At 29.8% G+C, this 20,315-nt stretch overlaps 2 protein-coding genes across 2 annotated transcripts in view; one reads left to right on the forward strand and one right to left on the reverse strand.

The window, feature by feature from the left end:
• LOC124353942 (splicing factor U2AF 50 kDa subunit) overlaps positions 1–2,986 on the forward strand; it is a 41,572-nt gene extending 38,586 nt beyond the window's left edge. The window contains exons 9-10 of the mRNA XM_046804016.1: positions 612–776; positions 2,646–2,986. Of these exons, the coding sequence (XP_046659972.1) occupies positions 612–776; positions 2,646–2,777 (297 nt within the window). The 3' untranslated portion in view covers positions 2,778–2,986. The remainder of the gene's footprint in view (positions 1–611; positions 777–2,645) is intronic.
• A 7,814-nt stretch (positions 2,987–10,800) lies between these two features.
• The window catches only part of LOC124353944, a 29,801-nt gene continuing 20,286 nt past the window's right edge, over positions 10,801–20,315 (reverse strand). Inside the window, exon 4 of the transcript XR_006921648.1 lies at positions 10,801–13,446. The gene's annotated coding sequence lies outside the window, so the exon portion shown is untranslated. The remainder of the gene's footprint in view (positions 13,447–20,315) is intronic.

The raw sequence follows: 20,315 nt of genomic DNA on the forward strand, positions 1-20,315 counted from the left end.
CAGAACTGATACTGATCCCAGCTGTTGAAGTTGGGATCAAATCAGCTGACGAACAAAGGTGAAGTTGACAAACCTCTAGAACACAATGTAAAACTGCAAAATCACCACCAAGAAGTATAAAGGTTTACTACGTTTTTACATCCAACAACTATCCAGCTTGCGTATATCGCAAATTTACCACATTTGGATAATTTATAAAGCCAGTATAAAGGATTTAGCAAACGTCCGACATTTCGGACGTCCGAGGTTTTGGCCCAAACAACGATGTCCGATATTTCGGACGTCGGAGTGCAAAGGGTTAATAAATCATTATTGTATATTATAAAATAACCACAGACAAACAAAGAGTTTGTTTGTATGCATTTTGTTAGGACATTGATATACAGGATCTTTTTTTGTCCAAGATTAATTCCCAATTCCCATTGTATTTTACAATAAAGTAGGTAACAACAACTTATCAGTTGACTTGCATTATTTCTTGACCAGTAGAGAGAATTCTAGTTCTGTTCACTTTGCATTGCCTTGCAGTCTTGTAGAGTAACTTGTCACATAAAAGTTGTATGTTATTTCTAAATTTCTTGAAATACTACATTGGGGGGGTGATATTGCAGGTGCTGTGTCTGTTGAACATGGTTACCCCTGAAGAGCTGAAAGACGAGGAGGAGTATGAAGACATCTTAGAAGATATCAGGGAGGAGTGCAACAAATATGGAATAGTGCGCTCATTAGAGATTCCCCGGCCAATAGAAGGCGTAGACGTCCCTGGCTGTGGCAAGGTAACAGTCTCAGAGAGAATTACTTATCCATTAAAAGCTATTTTTAACTCTTCTTTTTATATCTTACATACTCTAAATATGACCATATACTAAATAACATTAAACTATTACAAAATTACAGTAAAATGCAGGTACATATTGTCTCTTGGTACTCAGTTGTGTACACTTCTTGTACCTTAAAGTGTGTTCATTTTGTGTCCATTAAAACATGTATTGGCTTTTTGTGGTTAATTTAAAATAGTTTAGATGTACATACAATGGTATTTACTAACACCTTACTATAAAATGTTATGTAGTTTAAAGTTAACATTTTTTTAGTTTTGTTGATAACAATGCATATGAAACAAAATAACATAAACTTGTATATTTTTAGATTGACTACTAGAAGATAAAAACACAAAACAATTGTCATTTATTAGACAATAGTAATTTTAATTATTTTAGTTAATTTGGCATGGTATTACATGAAGTATTAGTTCAGTTTTATGCTACATGCAAAATATTTTGTTATCAATAAACTGTTTCTACTCATTTACTTACTCAATCAGGAGTTTCCAGTTTCACAGTCTTCTTGGCTCAAAGTCCTCTCTAGCATGTTCTATCTTTCTCTTTTTCTCCGTACTTATTCCTTTACTCTCTCCAAGCAACTCTCTAGATCTTTGACTTCTTCTCTTTCCCTTCATTATATTGTCAGGTGTACTCTTTTGCAAGTCATGTATTATACAGTGTACTTGTTTTATTCATTGTATTCTTAAAATTTTCTCAAATTATCACTGTGGTATGAGAGACAGGTTAGAAATAACTAATTTTGTTAATGTTTTTTTTATGTGCATTTAAAATTTCATAGTTAGTCATTTTATTGTTTACCTTTAAGAAAGTGTAATTTTCATTAAAAAACTATTCAGTTTAGGCTTAAAGTAAGCAGCCATAGCAGGTTGTTAAGGGAAAATGTATTATATTTTGCCAAGTGTATGTCTATACAGGGTGTTCCGTAACTCTCTGGACAAAGGTACACCATGTTATTGCTCAGGTCAAGACAAACACATTTCACTATATGAACATGGGTCTCTGGTGCTTATTTTCTTGTCTGTATGTGTTTTGTTCAAAAAATTAATATCTTAAAAAGTAATAAATTAAATTATACCAAATTTGGCTCAAATGTTTATGATATCAAGGCTAGTTACTGTAAAGAATATAATTAAATTATCTGTAGTATTTTCAAAATGGTGGCCATTAAAACTTTTTAACTTTGAATATCTTAAAACCTAGCATTTTTTTCTCATGAATTGCAAGAATAATAGTTTAAAGAGGGTTTTTTCACAAATCTAATGACTTTAAAATTTAATTTAATCGAATTCATCTGATTTAGTGCAGATTTACTGTAACAAGACATGGCCCACCTTCAGAGCTGCCATTTATTTAGTTTTTGTATTGTTGGCTATTCGCTGAGAACCTCAACCTGAGCAATAATGTGGTATACCTTTGTCCAGAGATTAACGGGACACCCTGTATAAGTACGTAAGTTGGAATGAATTTTGTATTCGTCACAGAGAGGATCCTCAAGAGGTCTAGATACCTTGAGAAATTAAAAGGACATAAAACCGTGAATGATCAAATACTAACTAATTATTCTAAGAAATTATTGTTCGTGCTAGAAAATCCTTTAAAGGTACTATAATTTAATTTTTTAATATTTTTCTTCACTCTAAAAATGTTACACAACCTTTTTCATCTCACGAGTGTTCCATGCCAAAATCCTTGTTATATCCATTGGAAGTTCTTGCATTAAAACAGTATGTTTTGTTATGTTTTTATCTGAGTTAATAAAGATTTCTTTCTGTGGTTATTCTATTTTTTCTCTGTTCCCAGGTATTTGTGGAATTCAACTCTATAGTGGACTGTCAGAAAGCCCAGCAGTCCCTGACTGGCAGGAAGTTCAACAACAGAGTCGTCGTCACATCGTACTTCGACCCGGACAAATATCACCGTCGAGAGTTCTAATCATTCAAGGCAGAAGGTCTCCCAGTTGTGGCCAAACTGAGATTTTCAGTTTTAAAACAATATCACTGTTGTATATAATTTTAATTAATAGATCTTCAGTTAGTAGTTATCTCAGTGTAGTTCAGATTTTATATTATAAAAGCAGATCAAATAAGACGACTATGTGGATTCAGAGTTGTATCATCTGAAAATAAATTGACTGTAAAATATTCTTGTCTTTTTGTTATTTATGATTAAGACCTTGTTTTCCTAGCACAGTAAAGTATCATTAATCCAAACAGCCATTTGATAGTAGGTTATAAACATTACCAACACCTAAGATAGGAACGTGAGGCTTTGAACTAAGCGATTTGGAGGTGTGGCCTTCTGTTTAGTAGCAAATGAGTGTTAACAATGGTGGGAGGAAGGTTGCCATGGCAATGGTCAGCATTGCCACTCTTTGTTTTGTAGCTTTCTGTAAAGTTACATGTTCCACACATCAATAGAATCACTTCCTGTTGTTTCTTCTGATTCTAAATCTTCAATCTGGCAAAGATTCATAAAATAAACATTTGAAAGTGTTTTTAAAATGACAACCAAAATTCATTCCTTTTTGAAGACATTTAGGATAGATATTAGTAACATGCATTTGTTTTTGCTACTATAAAAGAGAATAATAATTTTATTAATGATTGTTGGTACGTATTGGAATTATGGAAGGAGCTAACATGACTAAACATTGTTTAACTTCTTTTGCTAGTATGAGTAAGTACATATTAATATTGAGTTTTCAACGTTTTCATTGATGCTACTGTAACAAGCAGTCCTTTTTTCTCCTACAGTTTAATTATTTCCAGCTGTTTATGATAACTTTTATACCTGTTTAGATTTTTTATAATGCATTTTAGCTTGGCCATTTTTAGCGTGACTGATGAGGCTTGGTTTCATCTCGGTGGTTAAGCCAAAACACAAGAATTTGGTCTCCCTGTATCCACTGTGCTGGGCAACTTAACCAGATTTGTATTTTTCCTGAGTAAGACCAATTAAATATCTGTATTTAGAACAAAACTTTGAAGATTTTATGTATAAATTGTTGATTAATAGTAAACACTTATAATTTTGAATGACATAAAATTCCAACTGCATAAGACTTGCACAATTATCTTAGATGACTTATAAAGTTAAAAATTTAAATATTAATTACCATTAATACAATTTCTAATGTTATATAAAAGTAACATTTCTGATAAACTTTAATTTTGAGTATTATAAATAGTACTATGTATAACTGAGTATTATTATAACATAAATTAATATAGTACAAGTAGCTGCAGGGACTTGCACGTGTTTGAACAAACCCTGGCAGGAATTTACTGGTGTTTGTATGTTATTACTTAACAGTTTAATACAGAATAAGTGCATTTTTATTTCATTTCAATTTAAGTTGAATTGCATTTATTTCAAATATTAAGTGGCATTACCATATAAATTAATCAAAGTGCCTTATTCATAGAAACTATCAAATTTATTACTATAGAAAATTAATAAAAGGTTATAAAGAAAATTGATCACCAAGTTTATTAAGAATTTATCTAATATAAACTGTTACCATTTACTTCTTTGTTAATTCGAATTATTTACATGTAATAAACTGTTTTTATTCTTAATTCAAACTTCATAATCATTTATGTCTTCAATTTTGTATCAGTAATTTAACTTACATTGTTTTCTAATAACATTCAGAGCACGTATCAATAAGTTTGTATAATGTACTTGATGACATATGAGACAACACAAAAAACTTAATGGATAAAAATAAAATAAAAAATGTATTAAACGTTATAAAAAAAACTGCTTGTAAAACACAACTATAGAAAACTTTACAGGCCAGGAGTGCCAAACATGTCACAGTTGAGAGTTACCAGTTGTTTGTTGCTCCTGGCTTGTTCAAGCATATCTTTAAAGTGGTCGTGTCCGCTTATGCACTGACGAATTTCATTGAAACAATAACATTGGAATTCTATTGAAATTGTTCAAATAGTTGGTTATTTGACTTTAAATATTTTCAACAGACGAAATTTAGTTAATATGTAAATTAAACTATTTTTCCTCTTATCTATTCAAATCTATGTGTCAAATTTAGTTTTCTTAGCTTACTTAAATAGTTCTAGAGATATAGATTTTTTATACAAGTACAAAAAGGCAGATAGCGGCTAAACAACACATTTTTCTATCTATATTTATGGGACTTGTTTGCTTGAAATTATGAATACTATCACCCACAGAGTTTGTGAACACCTCAAGTTTTTATCTTTATTTCATTTGTTAATCACCTCTTTTTTCAAAAACTTCATTAAAAAAATTCAAATGCTGATAAAATTACAAAGCATAAGAATTTAGATGCTTTGAAACTAACAACTTGGAATTTAAGGAGAAAGCACAGGAATTTTAATAAACAAAAGACTATTCAAAGTAATATATATTACATACTAAATAAACAACATAATTTAAATTAGTTTTCTTACAACAATAATCTCAGAATATATTAATAACGATTATTAAAAATAAAGTAAATTACTGAATAAAACACATTAAACATAATAAAACGTTGATAAATATAATAAAGGGTAGAACTAATTTATCTACAAACTTAATAAAACTTGACTAGTATCACAAGCCTTGTAGTCACCAATGGAATAAAATGTATTAATTTTGAAACCATTTAGACAATACTAACTTAATCCCGTCTGACACCAGGTATGGCACAACCACACGTTATGTGCATAATATGCAAGTGGGCAAAAAGGAGAGGATAAAAATTAAGAAGGAAGAAATAATAGTGAAATTACCCAGACATGTTAAAATTTGTTGCATCTTGAAGTGTTGAGGAATTATTTGATAATGCTATCAACTTTCTGAATGGAAATTACTCTTATTTTGGTGCTAGTCGAAAGAAGATTCCCTAACATCATGTCATAAGTGAGATTTTACTTACCTGGGTGCAATATAATATTTGTAGTTAATAAAATAAACAAAGAAGGGGATTTTTACATTACAATTGTACAGCTACGCAATAAAAAGTGTTCCAACACTTTAATTGGTTGTTGTGTTGAGCTTTATGTTTTAGCACAGACCAAAAAGAACATTATTTGAGTTATATTTTTTCATGAAAAATGCAACATTGGACTTTATAATTTTTTATAATATTCAGTTATATTGGCCAAAAATAACAAATGATATAAATATATGTTTCCCAATAAACCGTACTATTGATATCTAATCTCATAAAATGATTAAATTGTTATACTAGAAAACCACAGTTTGTATTGGTAAAAATTGGAGCGTTTATGGCCAATTTTATTCTTATTTTTCCCTATCTATTTCTTCAACTATTCATAAATATCTTTTATGTATTACGACACATATTCAAAAAATAAGTTTGGTCCAAATAACATATTAACAAGTAAAAGTATGTATTGTTTAAAGCACATACAAAAAATTACAAGTATATTCTATAGAACAAGCATGAAAACATCTTTAAAAATGGTGCTTTAGGATGAAACAAATATATTACTTTGGAAACAAGTAAATATTTTATTGTTAAGGAAGCTCTGGCTATGTTAATATTTAACTCTTACTTATGGAATAATTTGTAACTAAAAATTCCGTAGGGTGTTGTCAAATTCAGGTTAAATTTAACTAGCACATGTTACGTTTTACGAGGCTGACAAATTACGTTTTATAACTTCGCCAAAAGAGGGATAGATGTTGAAGATAGAAAAAAGGCCTACTCTGTCAAACACATCAACAACAGGATGGCCTTTGACGATTTTCTGTGGGTTCCTGGATCTGGCAATACACAACCTGAACACAAGAGACAATGCAAAGAAGACTTTTAATAGCGAAACTTGCAAGAGGGCTGGTGAAACCTCATCTTATACAAAGAGCTTCTATTCAGACCTCTAGCTCCCATTGAGAACAAGCATCAGAACTGTCGCCGGCGTGGAGCTTCCAGAGCCAAATCCATTACCAGGTAGGAATTGATATTTTTCACTAATTGTTATTTGCACATTATACATTTTAAGAGTAAAAAAATTTTGTCTGATAATAAATGTTTCACTCTTTTACGATACTTATAATATATTTACTTAGGTATAAGTTTCATACAAGTTATTATGTATATATATTTTTACAGCTGTCGAGGGACGATAACCCAGGTGTTTTACTGCCCTGTCAATTTTTTATCAACTTTCAAATATTTTATATTTAATTTATAATCTTGTGATAAATAATGTTTACTTGGTAAAGAAATTAACTTTATTTATTACCTATTGTACTTTAATAAACTAGAATTTTTAATATACATTTGTGATAATATTTATAATTTTAAAAATTATTCTAAAGAATTTTATAAATTACTTTTATTATTACTAAACAAAAAAAGTTTAGACATTCAAAACCAGATAAAATGGGTAAAATAAGTGTAAAATAGCATTTAGAAGGATAAAAAAACAGAGGTAACATACAAAAACACAATGTTAGATGGCAGCTATATAGGGAACCTGCTACGTATGTGGATAGGACGGGATCTCTCACAGGTTAAAAATAATTACCAATGTCACATATAAATATTTAATCAGTGATTTAGATGAAATAAAATACATGAAATCTGACAAAATTGGAAATACACCACTTATATTATTCAAATATATAATCAGTGTTTTAGATGGAATAAAATGCATCTTTAAAAAATTGAATTACATGTGCATGCAATTGGACAAAATTTAATTAATTTAGCATTTCAATTATTTTATTTTATTCCCAAGATCGTGTAAAATATACAATCAAAGTCTAGGTGGAGCAAAATTATTTAAATCTTACAAAATTTTGAATACAATTAACATCTTTATACCATTTATACAGTAGAGAACCATCACGTGTTAAAAGCTTAATATCAGAGATGTAAATGGAGTAAAATGCAGTAAATCTGACATTAATGTAATTACATTAAGCGTACAATAAACATTACATGACCAATACCACATGCTGAATATACAATAAAATATCTAGATAGAGTAAAATGCATCTGAGTAAAGTCTGACAAAAGTACAAATTACATTTAACATCATTATAATAAAAATTAAATTATTAATTTGGAATTGGGTTTGTCGTATCACAAAGCAGTCTTTTTAGATATTTCTAAAGATCTTATTTTCGAGTATGACAATACAAAGTTAGAGTAAAAAGACAGATTTTTTTCTAAAAAAGCTCTTTATAGTTTTAGCAGTAGATTAAAAGACACCAAGTGGAATATTTCAAATGATTTTACTTTTGCTGACAACTGTTCAAATGTCTTTAATTGCTTTCAAAATATGTTTGAAGAATCGTTTCCATAAAAATTCTCTGCTAACAAAACCAAACAGTCTAAAAATAACAAAAGGAATTTAAATTTCAAGAATTACAAAAAGGGGACTTAGTAAGCTGGTCAAACAGTCAAACAATCTAAATTTTATAATTAAGTAAATTATCATTAAAAAAATTCAAAAGTATCTGTAATAAATCCAAGCAAATGTATAATTCTAATTTCATAAAAGATTCTAAGTATAAAAATAAACCTGCTTGGCATGTAGTTAAATCCGAGCTTGGATGTAAGAAATCTGTTAACAATTTTCCTGATATTGTGTTGGATAGTGGTAGGGTAAGTAAAGATAGAAAGGAAATTGCACAGTATTTCAACAAAATATTTTCAGGATTCGCCAAATAAATTAAGGCTCAACCTTTTGAAAAAAAGGCCCTAAACTTAGGACAAACTGATCTTGAATGTCAATTTTTTAAGTTTAACTTTGGTAATAAGTCGTCAAACGATGTCAAAGTGATAAAATCAATTAAGAATATAAAATCATCTGGGTGGGATGAAATACTTCTGGATGTAATGTATTCTATACATGTTCCTTTATCAGATTTAATTAATCGATCATACAAAAACTATAGTTAAAAAAAAAAATTGTAAATAGGCTGAATTTAAACCACTTCATAAGAAAGGGCAAAAACCAAAACCAGATAATTACCGTCCAATTTCAATACTGCCATCATTTTCTAATGTGTTATAAAGTGACCAATATCACACATCCATTACACAACCAGATATCTAGTCGGAGTAAAATGCATTAAATTACACAATTTTTTAATTACATTTAACATCTGCAAAATTGAAACTGTATGACCAACATCACACATCACCTATGGAACCAGATATCTAGTCGGAGCATTAAATTAGACAATTTTGAAATAACATTTAACATCTATATAATTGAAACTGTATAACCAATATCACACATCAATTACACAACCAGATATCTAGTTGTGGAATAATATTTAACATCTATATAATTGAAACTGTATGACCAATATCACATCAACTATACAACCAGATAATGTCTAGTTGTAGCATTAAATTAGACAATTTTTAGAATAACATTTAACATCTATATAATTGAAACTGTATGACCAATATCACAACCACTATACAACCAGATATCTAGTCGGAGTAAAATGCATTAAATTAGACAATTTTGGAATAACATTTAACATCTATGTAATTGAAACTGTATGACCAATATCACATCAACTATACAACCAGATAATATCTAGTTGTAGCATTAAATTAGTCAATTTTTAGAATAACATTTAACATCTATATAATTAAAACTGTATGACCAATATCACATCAACTATACAACCAGATATCCAGTTGTAGCATTAAATTAGACAATTTTAGAATAACATTTAACATCTATGTAATTGAAACTGTATGACCAATATCACATCAACTATACAACCAGATATCTAGTAGGAGTAAAATACATTGACCCTCCAACTGGTAACTGTTAAATATACAGCAGTTAGGCTGCTCGTGTACCGGCACTTCATTTCAGAAATCAGTTATTAGTTGTGTATTTTTGATATTTCGGTTTAAAACCGAATATCAATCAATTGCCGAATAATTGAGCTATTGATTGAAGTATATTGTTACTCAACAATTCAAACTATATTCCTCTTTGTATGGTTAAAAGAAACGTGTTGTGCGAGCAACTGTTTTAACTGCGACCATCTGACTATCTTTTATTAGTTATGTCTGCTGTCGTTGCGTTTTGGTATCCGTCTAATTGATTTATTTCTAGTTTATGTTTGGTTTGGTTGTTAGTTATATGGCTGATAAAGTCACACTTAGTTTTAGGAACAAATCAAGTGATTTGAGAGAACTATTAGCTAAATTGGAACGAGCATCCTTATAAGGCTTGTTCAAGGTGAATGTTTTTGTGAATAAAATAACTATAGCAACAATAATAAGCGAGTATTATTAATCCTTTAGTTATCCTAAAAACAATGATATATAATAAGTCATATATATTTGAATTTCAGTGTTGAAAAGCCATTGTACAAAAATGCTAAAAATACAATGTTAGTGGATTTTGCACTAAAGTTCAAAAATTGCTACAAAAGTAAACATTTTTTAAGTAAAAGCGCTCAAATTATATATATATATATATATATATTTTTTAGTAAGTATAAAATTGTGTTTCTTTAGTATGATTTGGAATTTAAATAATCCTTTCTCACATATATGACAAGATAGTGCAAAGTTTTAAAAAATTCAAAAGAATTCTCATCAAGAATATTCAAAGACCAAAATTGTTGAATATTCAAAAACCGAAATTGTTTTAAAAGTAAAAAAATGTTAATTTAGATAATTTATTATTATTATTTGGAATATTCCGAAAACAATATAATAAGCTGTATATAGATTAAATGTCCTTTGTTGTAAAGCCAGTGTTGTAAAAATGGCTAAAAATACATTCTTAGTGGATTTTGCACTTAAGTTCCAAAATTGCTAAAAATGTTTAAAAACCTTTACTTAAAAATCATTTTTTAAATAAAGCCACTAAAACTATATATATATATATTTTGGGCAAGGATAAAATTGTGTTTCTTTTGTATATTTTGGAATTTTTATGAATCTCATACATATATAATAAGAGTGCAGAGTTATAAAATATTTTTTTAAATTCATATCAAGCGCATTCAAACACAGAAACCTTTTTTTTAATAAGACAATATTAATGATTATAACTTTTTATTATTTTGAATATTCTAAAATCAGTGATATATAATAAGTTGTATATTTGAAGATTTTTGAGAGGTATATAACAGTTTAACGTAATTCTTACAAACAGCAAAAAAAAGGTGCCAGTAGAGGAGCAGACACCACCAGTACGAGGGTTGAATTACACAATTTGGAATTACATTATCATCTATATAATTGAAACTGTATGACTAATATCACACATGAACTATACAACCAGACATCTAGACAGAGTAAAATGCATTAAATTAGACAATTTTGGAATAACATTTAACATTTATATAATTGAAACTGTATGACTAATATCACATATCAACTATACAACCAGATATCTAGACGGAGTAAAATGCATTAAATTAGACAATTTTGGAATTAAATGTAACATCTATATAATTGAAACTGTATAACCAATATCACACATCAATTACACAACCAGATATCTAGACAGTTGTGGAATAACATTTAAAGTCTATATAATTGAAACTGTATGAACAATATCACATCAACTATACAACCAGATATCTAGACGGAGTAAAATGCATTAAATTAGACAATTTTTAAATTAAATGTAACATCTATATAATTGAAACTGTATGACCAATATCACACATCAATTACACAACCAGATATATAGTCGGAGTAAAATGCATTAAATTAGACAGTTTTGGAGTAACATTTAACATCTACATAATTGAAACAGTATGACCAATATCACAGCCACTATACAACCAGATATCTAGTTGGAGTAAAATGCATTAAATTAGACAATTTTGGAATAACATTTAACATCTATATAATTGAAACTGTATGAACAATATCAAACATCTTTTACGGTTTATCTAATACGGTTACTAGGAGAATTAGGCAAACTAAGCTTCAGTATTATTTTGCTCTGGTAGGCAAATGTAATGGTGACTCAAAAAAATATTGGAATGTTATTAAGAAAATTGTGACTAAATGTAAGTCAATTAGCAGTGTTTTAGTAGACGGTATGTTGGTCAAGGTTACTGGCAATGAAAAACATAGCAGATGCATTTAACCCTTCCAAGGTCAACTTACTGTACCCTTAGATTGCATATTATTCATCTGTTGGGGTAAAAAAGTTTTTTTGACAAAAACTACTCAATTTGATTTTAAATTGCTTACCTGTCATGGAAAAATGGAAATCTATCCATAAATAATTTTCCCCACCTTTTTTTGTGTGATAGACCAGTTATATAAGCGTCATTGACCCTTCCACGAATTGACATGCGTATATAAATATAATTGATGTTTAGGTTTAGCGTAATAAAAACATTTTATGATTAAAAATAAGTATGTACTACATGATTAGGGTTAACGTACAAAACAAATAAAGTAAAAACTAGTCATATAACAAAGGAGATTGATCACTGTCCACTCACATAGTCCCCCATGTTATGATAAGCTTCGAAACAGCTATGTGGGTGAAGGAACGGTTTGTTGACACACGTTTTACAAAAATAGATTGTTTCTTTTCGCAGATATTTTTTATAGCAGACATGGCATCGATGACCCTTTGCGTCTCTTCCCATGAGATGAAGTTTTCCGTCTAGCCGTGGTGCATAGGGTGCAGAGCGACTGAGAAACAAAGAGGCAGGCAGCCGACAATGACCTTGACTTGCCGATAAAACCCCTCCCCCACCAAGCAGCCCGAGCTATTCCGGCGCACCTTACTGCCACCAAACTACTTCACTCAATAATTACAGAACTGATTGCGAATTTACTTTTTAGAGTACAACTGGGTGGGATGTAGGAATAAAATATTCATGACTTATTCCAAGGCAACGTACATTATAAATTTCATCTACATCAATTCAATAGGTATAATCGAGTATGAAACAACCTAACAACTTCAGTTCAGTACGCCGAGTGGAGAGCGACTCAGTAAACAAAGAAGCAACCGACAATGACCTTCATTCAGTTGCCGCTAAAGGTCCTCCCCCCCCAAGCAACTCCGGCACCCCCCCCCCCTAACCATACTGCCGCCAAACTACTTATATTATGTTCCTGATTAGCTGGAATAGCTGACAACTGCAAACAATAAGGATATTCATGAACATGATTATGCGTATATACATGCATTTGACACTTGGCCAAAATAAGTGTATGCGTAAATATACGCATATGACCCTCGGGAAATGTTAAGTTAGGCGTATATAACCGTCATTGACCCGGGAAGGGTTAACACGTACTACACTAATATCATTTCAACTCTTAGAGTAGAGGCTTTTGGTAGCGACATGTTTTTAATAGATAATTTACAGCATAATGTTTTTTTCAGCAAGTTTGCAAGTGATTATAATGACGTTATTAAAACTATTACTTTGTTAAAGAATAAACCTAGTTGCGGCATTGATGGCATTAGTATAACTACTATTAAGGAAAATATTGAAGTGTTTGCTCCTTTGTTGTTTGATACTTTTAGTAAGTCTTTTGCTCAAGGTGTGGTTCCACATCAATTTAAAGTTGCCTCGGTTGTACCCATTTTTAAGGCAGGATATGATGCTCTGGTCTCTTCATATCGTCCTGTTTCAGTAATTAACGTTGTAGCAAAGATTTTTGAAACTTATGTTAAAAGTCAATTAATGTCATACTTCAACTCAATATTATTTTTTTCTCAGTCTGGGTTTTTACCTGATAAATGCACAGATTTAGCTGTAAGAAGGCATGTTAGTAGTATAGCTGCGGGTGTAGATAAACACAAATATACTGTATCAGTGTATCTAGATTTTAAAAAGGCTTTCGACACTCTGGACATTGATGTTTTAATTCAAAAATTTAAAAATGCTGGCATAGGTAGTGATGCTTTAAAATGGTTAAGCTCTTTTTGTAAGGGGAGGAAACAAGTTGTTAAAATCAATAGGGTTTTAAGTGGCACCCAGGAGTTACAATATCGTACAGCGCAAGGAGAAGTTTTGGGGCCCTTGATGTTCATGGTTTATATTAATGATTTATTAAATGCTGATTTGTGTTCTTCTATATATGTGTATGCTGATCACACTGCCTTAGTGTGTTCATCGTATAACAAAGAGACCCTAAACTTACAAATAAATACTGATCTTGAAAAAGTCTCACAATGGTTAATTAGAAACAAGTTATTGATTAATTCATCGAAATCTAAGTGCTTATTGTTTTTTGAACATAATACGCCAAATGAGGTTTTAACGCATGAATTTAAATTGTTGTGTCATATGCATCAGTGCGTGTATCAATGCTGGTGTTTGCCTATAGAAGTAGTTGATGCTGTAAAGTACCTGAGCCTTTATATTGATAAGTATCTCAAATGGGATCACTATGTCAAATTTTTGGTGCAGAAATTAAGGAAAATTAACTATGCATTGTACCACACAAAAGGTTATTTAGTTGGTGATTATTTAAAAAATGTTTACTTGTCTTGGTTTGAGAGTACGTTAAGGTATGGTATTGCTCATTTTGGGGGGCTAATCCTACAATTAATTGTTTCACCTTTAGTAATGTGTCAGAGACAGGCTGTACGTATAATTTATAATATTAAAAAAATGGAAAGAATGAGTTATTTATTTTGTCAGAAAAATATTCTTACTTTGAAACAGTTATACCAGTATTCTCTATTAATGCATATTCATAAATATTTACCAGAATTTAAAATAAAAAGTGTAATGAGAACAACTCGTTCTGCACAAAACATTCTGTTAGAAGTTCCTTTTTGTCATAGAGAAATAAGCCGGCATCAGTTTTATTATCTAGGTCCCAAGATATTTAATGATCTCATTGATTACTGTAGTAATGATATTCTGTTTGAAAAGAAAAATAAAGTTAAAATAAAGGTTTTAAATTTTATATGTGAGCATTTTTTTGTAATTGTATTGATTAATTAATTTATTTGTTTAAAAAAGTATAAATGCATTGTGAATTTTTGTTCCCTGTCTATTTAGGTTAAGGATTCAGATGATAATAGTTTTTACTGCCATAATTATTAGCTAGTTATTAAATGATACATTTTTCCATTTCTTTATATGTAGCTATTGGTTGAATGTTTAGTTGTTTGGTATCTTTACAATATTTCTATTTATATTAATTAAATTATTTTTTTAAACTTATTTAATATTAAATTTATTGTAATTGTTGAGACTAAATAATTTATTTACTTGTACCATAGTATAAATGTATTGTGAATATTTGTTGCTTGTATATGACGTAGTTTAAGGACCTGAATTGAATAAATTTACTGTCATAGCACGTATCTGGTATCAGATATTTATTAAATGGTAAATTTTGTTATTCTTTTATATGGCTACTGTTTAAATATTTATTTGATTGTAATTATATCTTGCCATATTTAAAATATATATTTATTAAATTAACTATTAAAACCTTTTTTATATTATAGATTTTTGATGCTAAATAGTTTATTAACTTGTAATATATAGTATCGCAGAGATTTATTTAACGCTAACTTGAAGAACTTTTGTGATTTTTTTCTAAAACGATTTAGGTTAAGAAGTGCCTAAAGTAATTAATTATAAGTTAAAAATAGCTGGGACTGCACATCTGTAAAAAGCATAATGTTAAAACACAAACGAGTTCCCGCACGCGCTCGTTTAGAGGTGCATGGGATGTATCTTGTAAAACTTGCATGTTTACTGAATAAAGATTTTTTTGTAAACTTTGTAAACACATCAATTACACAACCAGATATTTAGTCGGAGTAAAATGCATTAAATTAGACAGTTTTGGAGTAACATTTAACATCTACTTAATTGAAACTGTATGACCGATATCACAGCCACTATACAACCAGATATCTAGTCGGAGTAAAATGCATTAAATTAGACAATTATGGAATAAAATTTAACATCTATATAATTGAAACTGTATGACCAATATCACAACCACTATACAACCAGATATCTAGTCGGAGTAAAATGCATTAAATTAGACAATTATGGAATAAAATTTAACATCTATATAATTGAAACTGTATGACCAATATCACAACCACTATACAACCAGATATCTAGTCGGAGTAAAATGCATTAAATTAGACAATTTTGGAATAAAATTTAACATTTATATAATTGAAACTGTATGACCAATATCACAACCACTATACAACCAGATATCTAGTCGGAGTAAAATGCATTAAATTAGACAATTTTGGAATAAAATTTAACATTTATATAATTGAAACTGTATGACCAATATCACAACCACTATACAACCAGATATCTAGTTGGAGTAAGCAGTTTAGCAACATTAACAAATCGATTAGTGTATTATATATATATATATATATATATTATATATATATATATTATTTCACTTATTGAAATGAAAAACGAAGATTACAAGGCTTCTATATATTTCGTGGGATTTAATACCCACATCTTCAGGAAGCATAATATAAAAAAAAATATATATATATATATTGTTCTCTAGTGAGAGATAACACTCCCTAAAACTGTTACTATTTGGTTTATTATTGGTCTTAACAAATAAACTTGGTATTAAATTATTATCTAAAAGGAACCAATATTTCACTATTCTTATACATGTTTATAAAATCTCTCATTTTTGAGATATTACAGTTAAAAAATTTAGCATGGCTGCCATTTTGAGACCTCATTGTACCTAAAGGTATAATTTTTTCCTAAAAAACCAACAGGCAGCCAGATGGTAAACTGGGAAAGATAGGACTATACTTATAGAACATATGTTACTTATTTTGACTTGGAAAATAAAAAGGGGAAATGTTGATAGAGTAATTTATGAATACCTTGTATCCCATGTCAGAAATAATATTCAAAGGGTGATAGTCCAGCCAATGACTAATCCTAAACTAAACTACTATAAGTACTAAAAGTAGTTTAATATTCGAGATATTGACATTTTATGAATACTACAAAAGCCGCATATTGAGATTAAGCGACAAAAGAATATTTCTGACGAAGAATGCTAGAGAAAACATAGAGAAGATCCAAGGTTTTTAATAATATCTTATGGTTAGATAAAAGCATATTATTTAAGACATATGGTTTTGTAAGCATACACAACCTGCACTGAATTGGGCAACTAATTGCTTGACCATAAGTTTAAAGTAACTTTGTGAATGGGCATTTTATATAGCCACATAAATTGTGAAGATTATTTGCATATTCTGCAAAACGAGTTTCAAAATCTTTTGGACGATATCCTTTGGCAACAGATGTGGTTTCAGAACGATGGTTGTCCAGCTCATTACACAGTGCCACTGTGTGATTTCTAGATGTGACCTACACGGGCAGGTGGATCGGCCAACTAGGTCCCATTCTGTCTGTGGCTTCCCAGGTCCCCTGACTTAAATCTGCTGTATTTTACTACTGGGGTTATCTTAAAGTGGATGTGTATGCAAACCCGTACGTAAAATTAACAAACTGCAGCAATGTATTCACCACACTGCTTAAGAATGCAATTCTTTCAGAAGTGTGTGAACAAACTGCTTGAGATCCTTTACGTTACAAAAGTTATATTACAGTCAGTTTCAGACTAAACCACTTAGTAGTAACAAACAACTTTCATCTTCGACCCCTACATTATCTCTTAATATTTTGAATACCAGTAGCAATTATAAGCGTTGATTTTGTAATAAAATTGAAAAATATACTTATTTCTGGCAGATAATATTATAACATTTTGAAATATCAATAAAATGAATGTTTTTAAAAGAACGTGTCAGTTTAGTAAAATATTTTTTTTAAATCGCAAATTATTGAATCAGAAGATTAATCATTTTAAGTATTTCAAAATTGAAATTATTATTATTTATACTACAAGAAAACAACGCTTGCAGTCACCTTTTTCAGTTGAACCAAATTTACTTGTACTATGACTTTTAATATGAAAGAAAAAATTATAATAAAACGCCTAGTTTTGTAGTAGAAGTGCACGAAATATGTATCAAAAGTAGCTATTTTTATGTATAACACAATATGAATAAACCTTTTAACACTTTTTTTAAACTTTTACTTTTCATACAATGTACATTTCGAAATCTGGGATTTCATCTTCAGGTACTAACTAAGGCTAGTTGCACACACACCGATTTTGGACGACCGATTTTTACCGGCCGTCCAAATTCCAATGTGAACCGGCGCCGATCAGCTGTCGGCGTGTGTGCCAGGTTCCGTTCCCTCATTCAGTTCACTATTGGAATTTGGACGGCCGGTAAAAAATCGGTCGTCCAAAATCGGTGTGTGTGCAACTAGCCTTAGGTTAAGTTAATTATGAAAATAAATAATTAAAACCAATTTGCCATGTGTTTTTTCACTACCTTGGTGGCTAAATTTGTTGTATTTAATTTCATGTGTGATCAATGTATATTGTTTAAAAGTCTATCAAATAATAAATTTGTTGTTAGAAAATCTTTGTCATTTAATAATATATTATGATTAATTTTGGCACTTTTGTAAATTTCAAAATGTTCTGAAGTGTATAATATGTGACTTTTTTGCTTGTGTGTAAAATTTCAAGATTGTTTTCGATGTTAGTGTATGTATGGCCGGTGTTGTTTAAATGGTCTGCATATTTTGAATTTGATGATGTCTTCAATGCTTTTATGTGTTCATTAAATATAATTTTGAAGGATCGGCCGGTTTGTCCAATATAGTAGGATTGACAAATTAAATTAAATCGTTGCAATTTAATTTGTATACTCCACTATTGTTCAATTTTGATTTTGGTTTGTTGAATTGCTTTTGTTTTTGATTAAAATTCCGAGGTTGTTCGAGGTTTTGAAAGCCAATTGATATCCTTGTTTATAAAATGATTTGTTAATTTTGTGACAATGTTTACCAAGGTAGTCTGATTGAATGTATTATCTCTTTCTTCTTATTTTCTTTCTTTGTGTAGTTCTCCGATAATACATCAATCATGCTTGGTTTATATCCATTATTTTGGGCTATGTATTTAATAATATTTAATTATTTATAAACATCTTCAGTTTTCGTTGGAATGTTGTGTAATCTGTCGATCTTTGATTTGAATGCAGCCATTTTTTGGTGATGTGGGTGATTTGATGAGGAAGGAATAACTAAATCTGTATATGTCGGTTTTCTGTAAATTTTGAAATTGTGCTTTCTGTTGATCTTGGTTATAGTCAAATCAAGGTAGTTTAGTGCATTATTTTCTTCAATTTCACTGGTAAAATGTAGATTATGATGGATTTGGTTTAAGTAGTTTTTGAACATGTCTATTTGTCTTTCATTTCCTTTGAATAGACATATTATATCATCAACATATGTGTAATAATAAATTATTTGTGTTATATGTTTGTTTTTATCGCTTAGTATGAATTTGTCTTCTATGTTGTCAAGGAATATATCAGTCAATAATCCGGATAGTGGTGATCCCATTGGTAATCCTTCAAGTTGTAAGTAGTAATTGTTGTTAAATGTAAAGTAATTTTGTCTTAGAGTTACTTTAGTGAGTTCAAGTATTTCTTCAATTTCTTGTGTATTTAGAATGTTCTGTTCTGTTAAATTATTTTTAATTTATAAGCATTGTTCCTTGGATCGGAACATTTGTGTATAAATTTGTTATATCGAAGGATACAAACTTACTGTTGTTGGGTATATCTATATCATTAATTTTGTTTACTAGGTCAATGCTGTTTTTCAGTCTTATGTCAGTTTTAAATTTTTAATGTTCTTTAATTTTGCTGTCCAAGTATTTTGCTATATTATAAGAAGGAGCATTTTGAAAATTTACTAATGGTCTTATTGGGTAGTTTTCTTTGTGAATTTTTGGCAAACCCTTGAGGATTGGTGCAGAAGGCTTCATTATTTTTAATTTTTGTTTTTTGTTATTCGGAAAAATATGATTAATTTTGTTTATGCATTGCTTGATATCTTTTTGAAAAGATTATGTAGGATCATGATTTAGTTTTTTCATATTGTTATTAGAAATAAAGTGGGCTATTTTATCTGTATAATCAGTTTTGTTTAAAATTACAATTGAGTTACCTTTGTCAGCTTTACATATAACCAAATTATCATTTTCAATTTTGTTGTTTATTGATTTTATGCTTTGCCAATCATGTTTGTCTTGTATTTTGTTCTCTATGTAAAGGTTATGACTTTTCTCAATTTTTTTCTATTGTTTGATCGACTAACACTCTTGATTGATTTTGTACGTCTGCCAGGCCCGTTTTACACCCTGCCAGCGCCCTAGGCACAACGAAGAGTTGCGCCCCTCTTTATATCCCTGCCAGCTGACTACGCCCCCCGCCACCAGCCCTACCATAACGCCTATACCCCGTAAATTTAGATTTATTCTGAAATACCAGTTTTGGTTCGGGAGGGACTTTAGACTTAATGTCCCTTAACTCTCCTTTACAAATTATCCTGAGTCTTTTCGAGAACCTTCCCATTATCCACCAC

This window comes from Homalodisca vitripennis, chromosome 2 (genome assembly GCF_021130785.1).
Source record: "Homalodisca vitripennis isolate AUS2020 chromosome 2, UT_GWSS_2.1, whole genome shotgun sequence".
Taxonomy (NCBI): Eukaryota; Metazoa; Arthropoda; class Insecta; order Hemiptera; family Cicadellidae; genus Homalodisca; species Homalodisca vitripennis.